Source organism: Fringilla coelebs, assembly GCF_963513975.1.
Source record: "Fringilla coelebs genome assembly, chromosome: 1".
Classification (NCBI taxonomy): Eukaryota; Metazoa; Chordata; class Aves; order Passeriformes; family Fringillidae; genus Fringilla; species Fringilla coelebs.
Window position 1 is genome coordinate 110,529,646 of NC_140028.1, and position 9,513 is coordinate 110,539,158.

Sequence of the window (9,513 nt, forward strand, 5' to 3'; positions counted from 1 at the left end):
ATATGGGATTCCCCCCTTAGATCCCACTAGAGAACATTGTCCTTCACATCTCTATTACAGTAAACCCTTGACCTCCCTTGCTGTAGATTGCAGTTAATTGGATTTTCCTGTGTTGTCAGCTATTTCTACAGGTTAGCAATAAATGTCTGGAAAGGTGTAATACACAGCCTTCTTCAAAGAAGTGTTTTAATTTGAAGAAGACATCAAGCAGTCCCTGGTTTTCACAATCAAATACCATATTTCTCAGATGAAACTTGTATGATCTTCCATTAGACACACTTAAGAGCTAAGGCTTTTCTTTTTTCTTATTTACTTTTTTTTTTTTTTTTTTTTTTTTTTTTTTTTTTTTTTCAGAAAGCAGGAATGGGATTTGGAAGTAAAAAAGATTTTCCCTTAAGATCTTAAAAACTGCTGACAGACATCCCTGGAACATGAAACATGCACTCGCCCAGAAAAAAATCCATCTTGGCAGAAAAGGGTCATACTAAATGCTTCACTAGACTACTTGACTCAGGAAACAGTGGATGTACGTGGCAGAGGTGTCTGTTGTCCAGAAGGCACATTCAGGTTTGATGTAGTTGGACTATGCCCACTGCCTCTGAAGTCATTGGGATCTCTTTCTCTGCTTCCTGTGAGAGATACAGTGATGTCAACCAGCTAACAGGCTGTCCTGCACAATTGTGGGAGAGCACCACTGCCATGAGGCTGCCAAAAAACTTGCCCCAGAGGTTCAGAGACTTTCTTCTCTCTTCTTTCATCTCCTGAGAAAGGTCAGGTCCCAAGAGCGGAAGACATACCATGAAGGAAAGAGCACATAGAGCACTCTCTGAACGTAAAACAGTCAGGGAACATTGCCTTTGACAAAGCAAAGGTGATACCAAGGAGCAGAAGGTGTCACTTAGATGAACTTGCATCTGCAGAGAAACCTCCTTTGACCAAGGACCCCAGAGTGGTGTTACTCTGTCAAACCAGTTTCTTGGCTCCTGAAAACTCTTGGATTTGTCATTGATGGACAGCCTGATACAACATTAAAAACAGCTTCAAGCACTTGGACAGTTCCTTCATCTGACAGGCCTGACAGAGATTTGGACTATGACTATCCAGGCATGAAATTATCAGCCTTTACAAAACTCTATCAAAGACTGCTACCAGATTTCCAAAGCAACTCAAGATTTGCTCAGAGATTTGTCCTAGTTGAGGGGAAGAGGTGAGACAGGCAAGAATGGCTGATGACAACTATAACATAATCCATCTACAGAACAGCAGCTTTATGTAGGGCTTTTAAAAGGGCAGAGAGAATCTATTTGGGCTAGAAATAGACCAAAAAACTTAAACAACAAGAAAGTTGGTCCCTTGGAGAGAAGAGTCCATACTGGAGCAGATTTGCTGGCAGAACTGGTGACTCTGTAGGGTTCCCATGCTGGAGCAGCCTCTTCCACAGAGGACTGCACTGTGTGGGAGGGACCCCACACCAGAGCAGGGAAAGAGTATGAAGAGTGATTTGGTGGTAACCTGGCATCCAGACATGGTAAACCCACCACCTGTAGGGGTGGAGAATGTTCTGGTGTTTGTTGGCTGGGGTAAAGCTGATTTTCTTCACAATAGCTGGTCTGGAGGTCTGCTTTGCGCTTGTGATGAAAACAGTGTTGATAATTCAGGGATGCTTTGGTTATTGCAGAGCAGTGCTTGCACAGAGTCAAGGCCTCACCCTGCCACACCATCAAGAAAGCTGGAGCGGCACAACAAGTTGGGAGGCTACACAGCTGGAACAGCTGACCCCCACTGATCCAAGGGATGTTCTACACCACATGACAACATGCTCAGCATCTAAAGCTGGGTAAGATCAAAATGGGTGGTGTTCAGAGTGATGCCATGTTTCTTCCCAAGAAACCATTACACATGAGGTAGCTCTGCTTCCTAAGGATGGCTGAATTGCCTGCCCATGGGAAGTGGTGAATGAATTCCTTGTTTAACTTTCCTTGCATGCATGGCTTTTGCTTTAACTATTAAATTTCCTTTGTCCCAACCCTTGAGTTCTCTCCCCTGTACATTCCCAATTCTCATCCTTGGCTGCATGGGGCTTAGTTGCTGGCTGGGGTTAAACCACGGCAATCCTTTCTAACTGCTGGGACTAGTGTACAATGGGTTGGTCTTTGCCTGAGGTAGGAATAACCCAGACAGTTTTCCGCGGCACATTTTTATTTGCACAGCAGGAATTCTATCCTCTTCTACAGTACGTAAATTTTTGATAGGTCAAGGCCAGTCTGATTGGCAGATTCCCTAGTGTTCACTAACCAGATGGCCTTCACTAAATGCCAAATACCAGTATTTGAAGATCCCACCACCCACTGCTCTCAGTGTCATCTTTAACAGTCCATTACACTGTTTGATTTTTCCAGAGGCATGATTGGGAATGTGATACACCCACTCAAATTCCATGTTCTTTGGCCCAATCATCTACAAGATTATTTAGGAAACGGTTTCCAATGATTCATTTCTTTTTGGAGTACTCTGTCCCACAAGACTTGCTTTCCAAGGCCCAGGATGGTCAGTGGCATGGAGCACAGGGTATGTTTCCAGCCATCTGGTGGTTGCTGCCACCATTTTAAACACATGGCTCTTGACATTGCAGGTTTGCAGGAGTGTGATATAGTCAATCTGCCACATGTCCCCATACTTACATTTCAGTCATTGTCCTCTGTACCAAAGAGGTTTCAACAGCCTGGCTTGCTTAATTGCAGTGCATTTTTCACATCCATGGATAATGTCTATGTCTAAGTCCACTTCTCAGTCATGAGCCCATCTATATGCTGCATCTCTTCCTTGGTGTCCCAAGGTGTCATGGACCCACTGAGATAGTAATAACTCATGCTTACATTGCAAACCCAAATCCACCTGAGCCACTTCAGTCTTGGCAGCTGCTGGTTATTCTTATGCACTTCAGTGGCCTGACTCTTGCATAACATGAGCATCTACATGACATACCTGCACAATCAGATTCTCCACAGAGGCAGCAATATTTTACCACAATGTGGCAGCCCTGATGGGCTTAGCCCTATGCTGCCAGTTATCCTGCTTCCATTGCTGCAGCCAGGCCCACAGGGCACTTGCTACCATCCAGAAATCATTAAAAAGTGCTGACTACTTTTCCTATTCAACAGCATCTTAAGCCAGTTGGATGGCTTTGACCTCTGCAAATTGACTCAATTCACCTTCTCCTTTAGTAGTTTCTGTGGCTTGTAGTAGGGGACTCCATACAGTGGATTTCCATATCTGATGCCTTCCCACATGATGGCAGGATCCAGCAGTAAACAAGGCATATTGCTCCTTGCATTCTGCTGATTTATTATAGAGTGGGTCATTATCCACTTGTGCTACCTCCTCCTCAGGTGGCATTCCAAAATCTTTGCATTCTGGCCAGCTCATGATCGTTTCCAAGATTCCTGAATGACTGGGGTTTCTTGCTTGAACTCATTATGTGAGTAGTGTGACCCACCTACTCTAGGTAGCATTAGTTGCATGATATGCAGAGGAACATCCAATCCAACACGGGTAACCAGGATGCCAGGAGAAGCAACTAAAAATCTGGATCTCCTATGCAGGTCCCTTCACTCTATTTTGTTTTACAGCAAAACTGGTTTTCAAAAGGATTTTGACTATTTCCTTCTCTTTCTTAAAAACGTTTTTGCTGTATTGCCCTACACAATGGTATAATCAGCGTACTTCAGGTTTTCTGGAGCTTCACCCTGTTCCAGTGCAGTCTGGATCAGTCCATGGCAGTAGGGCTTTGTTATTACTCCTGGGGCAGTTGATTTCAGGCGTACAATGATCCCTCCAAGTGGAAGCCAAATGTGCCCCTCACTCTGTCACCCAAGGGGTTAAGGAAAAAGCATTGGCAGTGTCAACTGTGGCACAGCACTTGGCTGCCTTTGACTGCAGTTCATATGGAAGTTCAGTATGTCTGATCCAGTGGCACTGAGCAGTGGCACCAGAATGACTTCACTCATAAAATTCCCTGCTAACATCTTCTACAAGTGGACAAGACCTTCCTTCCATAGAGTCAGTATTATAACCAGCCCTTCCATTTTGATAGGAAGGGCTCACTGTTGTGCATGTGATTCCTCTGAATCAGCAAAGTCTATATTTTCTAAAGGGAAACTTTAAAATTCATTTATGGAAAGCCAGCACATATTGTTTATATCGAGTGGCATCTATCTTCATATATGGAATATATGTCATTATTTCACTTCTTCTCTTCAGTAAGAAATATTTTCTGCATAATTTTTACAGCTTTTCGTCCAGTTTAATATTTTTTCTTTTTTTTTTTTCCAAGGGAGCATATAGAAAGATGCTGCTAGATCAATTGTTATATCTTGTAACTGAATCCACAGAAGAACAAAATGCCAGGTAAGTACAGCCACCTCTGCAGAATGGCCTATGGTGACAAAATTAAATGCACCATGACTTCTACAGCCATAAAATGGGCAATAACAGAATGTGGGTAAGTCATCAGAGTACAAAAGCTCAGCTAAGTCCTACCCTTCTGCAGTGCACTGCATTTACTATCCTCAATCAGATGTCCTCAGGATTTTTTCTTTCACTCGAGAGCAGCCATGAAAATCTAATGTTCTAAAATAAAAGCACTTGTCTAACATCTGGCAACAAGGACAGGGGACCAATACTTATTTACCAATAGGAAGCCACACCATGAGAATACACTTACACCTGCTTTAAGAACTAACAGCAGAAGTAAATAATTTGATAATGATTGATTTTATTCACATGTTGGATTATTCATTAAAAAAAAAAAAGCCAATAATGATGCTATGGTAATAAATCTTTTAAATCCTTTAAGAGAATTAAGTTCTACGAATTCTGTCATTTGACATCTAAATGCTTTCTGGTATTTTCTATAAGCAGGATAAATGTAAGCAAACACAACAAAACCTTTTGATGTCAGTGTCTTGCCTCTGATAATATTTCATGTAAATCTCTGAGGCACTGCTCTGTTTTATGCAGTATATTCAGAAAGTGCACATTTTGGTATTTATCGAAGAACGTCAGGTTTCAATCCTTTTAGCCTTTTAAACAGTGCACCATTGGCTAACTAGAGTTTCTCAATACTCAACATGTTAGATCAATGGAGAAATAGCCTAAGTTTTATTTTCACAATTACGTCACCAGATAAAAATTTTATAATCAAGTATTTCTTTCAACTGAAACATGGAAGCTGAGTGAGTATGTAAAGCTTCCTCTTTGAATGCCTTTTCCAATGCCTTATCAACCTGATAGTGTTTAACTGAAGAGTTAAAGTAATTTAAGTGTCTCTGCACTAGGAGGATTCTATACACAAGAATCCACATTCTTCTTGTGTTTCAAATCTATTTGTATTGCCTCCACAACCCCCATACCAGAACTGACCACACTTTTTCTGCTCTTTGTCGTAGTACCACTTCAAAATGTAATTCTGACATTCTCCACTATCTTGAACAAGGTCACATGCATCTGGAAAAGGGAAATAAGAGACAGATTTAATGAAAGAAAAGTCCACTCTTCTCAGTATTGTAAATTCAGGGAAAAATAATCTTCAGTGCAAACTGTCAGACAAAAGGAGTAGCCAGTGTTCAAGGTCTTACACAGATTCACTAAGTATTCATCTATAACTCCACAGTGCCATGTGAAAACCCTCTTTTTATGATTGCTTTGCCCAGAAAGAATGTCTGAAACTAGATTTTTCTTTGCCATAAACAGAAGGCCTGCTAAAAGTTGTTTAGTTTTCTAACAGCAAAAGTTTTTTAGTGATTGTAAAATAGCTATACCTGGTCCATAGAAACTAGGAGAATAAACTTTCTAATAATTCCCCTCTTCTTCATTCCAACTTCTTATACTGGTATTCATCAATAAAATTTCATAAATTACTAAGCATACATTGTTAAACTATCCATGGTAGTCTCTTAGCCAAATCCAAAAGTATTACAGATTTAAATTGCATAAATTAGCAAAGTAGGAGAGAGAAGCATACTTAGTAGCAATCTGGTATTCAGTGAGAACAGATCTAATGATCTCTCACCAAAATAAATTCAGAGTTACTCAAAAGAAGACAGAAAGACAGCTCTAGACTTTGGTGTCAGTACAATATTAAAAAGGAAGAACTGAGAAATAAAGAAATATAATGATACAACTTAAAGATTTAAAGTTATATAACCTTCTCCTAATCAACTAAAAAGCAAAAATCTCAAGCAAGAGATGAGCACAAAGTACATCTCTCAAAAGGCAAGTTCTGGAACTGAGCTACATGTTTTTAGAAGTAAACAGCTGGGTCACCAATTACAATACAGGATTGGGGAAGGCAGTTCATACAGCTTTCCTATGTAGCTTAGGTAGTTTCTTACTTAAGTGCAATGACCATGACTGCTTCATCAAAGAAAATATTTTATTAGTCAAGTACAAACAGTAACTTATCTTCCTGTTACTGATCCTCTCTCATCCTGAATGAGGCTACAATTCCAGAACCATTCTTGAGTGGAGAGAGATGAAAAACAAAGGGACAACATCTGTAGAAATGAACTACCACACCCAAATGTATGCAGACACCTTTTCATTTATTTTCACATAAATTCTCTCTAATTATAGCTTAAACGATAAATTCACTCAATAGTGTTACAAGAACATTGGTGCCAAATAATCTCACAATCAGCTTCCCATACCTATATCTAATGGAAAATCTGCAATGAAAAATGTATCATTAGGAAGCTAAAACCATGAAGAATATATATTTTGATACCTCTGCTGATGGATCCTGTTCTTCCTACAGGAACAGACTGTAGCAGAAATATAATTAGTTCCTCCATGTTGAGCTAAATTAGCAGCAGGAGTAACTCACTAATTACAGAGCAACTTGGGGATTTTAAAATTATTGGCTATTTTAATAAGGGGAATTAGAACTTTATATGATATTACAAAAAGTTATAAATCAAAACTGAAGTTAAAATGACACCTGTAGTTCAGTCTTTAACTACTATATAGGTTTGGACTAAATACTAACATATGATGACTAAAACCTTGGAAAAATGGAGCTGAAATTCTTCACCTTGTAAAAATATTCATTTAAGTCCTTCACAGTTTAGTCTTTTTACTGAATTAAAAAAGGTTTTCATATTCTAGAATCATACCATAATCATTACAGCCACTTCTAGTTTCTGCTGTTGTCTCTAAGTTTTTCTTGTTCTTCTCCTGAGCTTTTCCACACTTTTGAGGCTTCTCCCTTTTTGCATTTTCCTCTGTGAAATACTCATTCTCCACATAATCATCTCTCATTTCTGGCACTGTGTATACAGGTTCTTTGGCGTTCTCTTTCACATTCTTCATGACTCTACTTTCATTTTTTTCTATGTCTTCTAAAACTTGACTGGAACCACTTTCAGCCATTCCAGGAAAAGGTATCCTTCCAAGGAGAGGAGGGGAAAAAAATTTAAGCACCAATATGACCTTAGAAAATGCATCTGGTTCATTCCTTCAGAAAAACATGAAAAAAACTTTTGACCCCAATCCCATTTCTGTTATAACTACTTTGAATGTAAAAACTAACCCAAAGGGATAAATCTTACATTCAGAGGTATGCACTCAAGAAGTTAAATAGGCAATTTCCAACCTTTCAGTCATGGATGCTTCCTGTTGTATATCTCCCCGATCTAAGTTTTCACATTCTTCTTGAAGTTCAGGTGAAGGATAACTGTTCATTTCTTCTGTGAGAAAGCACAGGTGGCAGGGGTGAGTTTTAAAGTCCTCAAAAGTAGGATTAATGAAAACCACTACATGGCTGTTTTTGTGAACTGGAGTTTGCATCTTTCAATAAATAACACACTATATCCAGAGTGACTGACACTATAGCCAGAAAAATGAAAATTATTATAGAGATCAGATAGATGAGAACGACTCCTGAACCAATCTTTTATATTTTTGTCTTGCTCTTTAATACACTATTTATCCTTCTATAGAAACTGTGACATCTCCAAGCATATACTTCTGATGAGGATCTTAAATAAGTGGCAATTTCCTTTTTCATATTCTCTTGTTTCCATGTCAAAGCATCTAAGACCTGCTAATCTTCATGTATGAGTCTTGAAAAGTAAGTCCTGTCTCTGCTCTATAGAGAAGTTAAGGTCAAATGTGCAAAATATTTATCTTGTACCTGTCCCAAAGCCTAAAATAGGCAGGGACAGCCCAGTAGATCTGGACTTGCCAATGGTCTGAGGAGGAATATGGGCCTAAATCAGGAATATGGCAGTGTTCTCTTACCTGAAGAACGGTCTGTCTTTAGTGAAAGTGGAGTACATAAAGTCACACATTAAATAAAAACTTATGGGAAAAAGATTACTTTAGAATAGAAAGCTGTTCTGTCATCACTGGCACTTTTATCGATGTCCAGCATCTGAGGTAAACTAATCATGAATTATTAGCAGCAAAGTTATGACCAGAAACTGAATGATAGCACATATACACTGACTACCTTTTTCTACACATTTTTCTTTCTTTCCATAAGTGAAGCAAATGCTGCTGTGTGATACTTACGTTGTAGAAGATTTAGGAATGCCCGGCTAAACCTCTGAGCATACTCCATCTCTGGGGTGGAAAACCTGCCCAGTGTCAGTGAGTGCTGATCTGTGGGGGAGCTTGACAGCTCCATCAGTTGATTGTCACTCACATCACTGCCAAGTGCAAGAGTGAATAAGGTGAACCCTTGGCACTTGGCTCCGAGTGAAATCTCTCTCAGCCTTTCTCTGTCCCACGTGCTTATTTTGCTTCCGACTATTGTAAATATGACCCTGTGTTTTCTTTGTCTGGGGGCTTTAAAGAATACGTTTTCAACTGTCCACTGCAGAGCAGAAGCAATGGCTGATGGTCCTTCCAGCTGGTGAACAGACTCTTGGATGTGTTTCTTCATCAAATTTTTATTGCTGTATGTGACTAGGTCAAACTCCAAGGCCACGGGTGTCTGGTTTCTGTCAGGCAGGAAGCCCCTGGGAGCCTGCTGCACCAGTGCCACTCTGATGCCTCCATATGATTCGTTTGGCTGAGAGGAAACAACAAACTGATCCACCATGTTGGTCACAAAGTCTTTAGCTCTCTGAAACTCTTCACTGCTAATGCTGCGAGAGCTGTCCATGATGTAAGTTATATCCATATCCATCTGAACCAGGGGAGAAAAAGGCACCTCACAGTTGGCTCTTGGATTGCATTTATCTAAAGAGGAAGACCCAACAGGCAGTGAACTATTTAACAATACAACAAAAGCAATGATTTATAAAAATTTCACACAAAGTCCACTAGATCTGTATTAGGTTTGTATGGCCAGGTTTTGGTAGTGGGGGGCACTACAGGGGTGGCTTCTGTAAAAAGCTGATGGAAGCTTCCTCCATGTACAGCAGAGCCAATGCCAGCTAGCTCCAAGAGAGACGTGCTACTGGTCAAGCCAATTAGAAATGGTGGACATGCCTCTGTGATAACATATTT

The 9,513-nt window shown here is 40.0% G+C and overlaps 1 protein-coding gene across 1 annotated transcript in view; it reads right to left on the reverse strand.

Annotated features, from left to right (window-relative positions):
- Nucleotides 1-5,332: 5,332 nt before the first annotated feature.
- The window catches only part of COL6A6 (collagen type VI alpha 6 chain), a gene marked incomplete at both ends in the record, with an annotated part of 63,451 nt that continues 59,270 nt past the window's right edge, over nucleotides 5,333-9,513 (reverse strand). Inside the window, 4 exon segments of the mRNA XM_084208229.1 lie at nucleotides 5,333-5,505; nucleotides 7,173-7,444; nucleotides 7,652-7,745; nucleotides 8,572-9,243. Of these exon segments, the coding sequence (XP_084064355.1) occupies nucleotides 5,333-5,505; nucleotides 7,173-7,444; nucleotides 7,652-7,745; nucleotides 8,572-9,243 (1,211 nt within the window).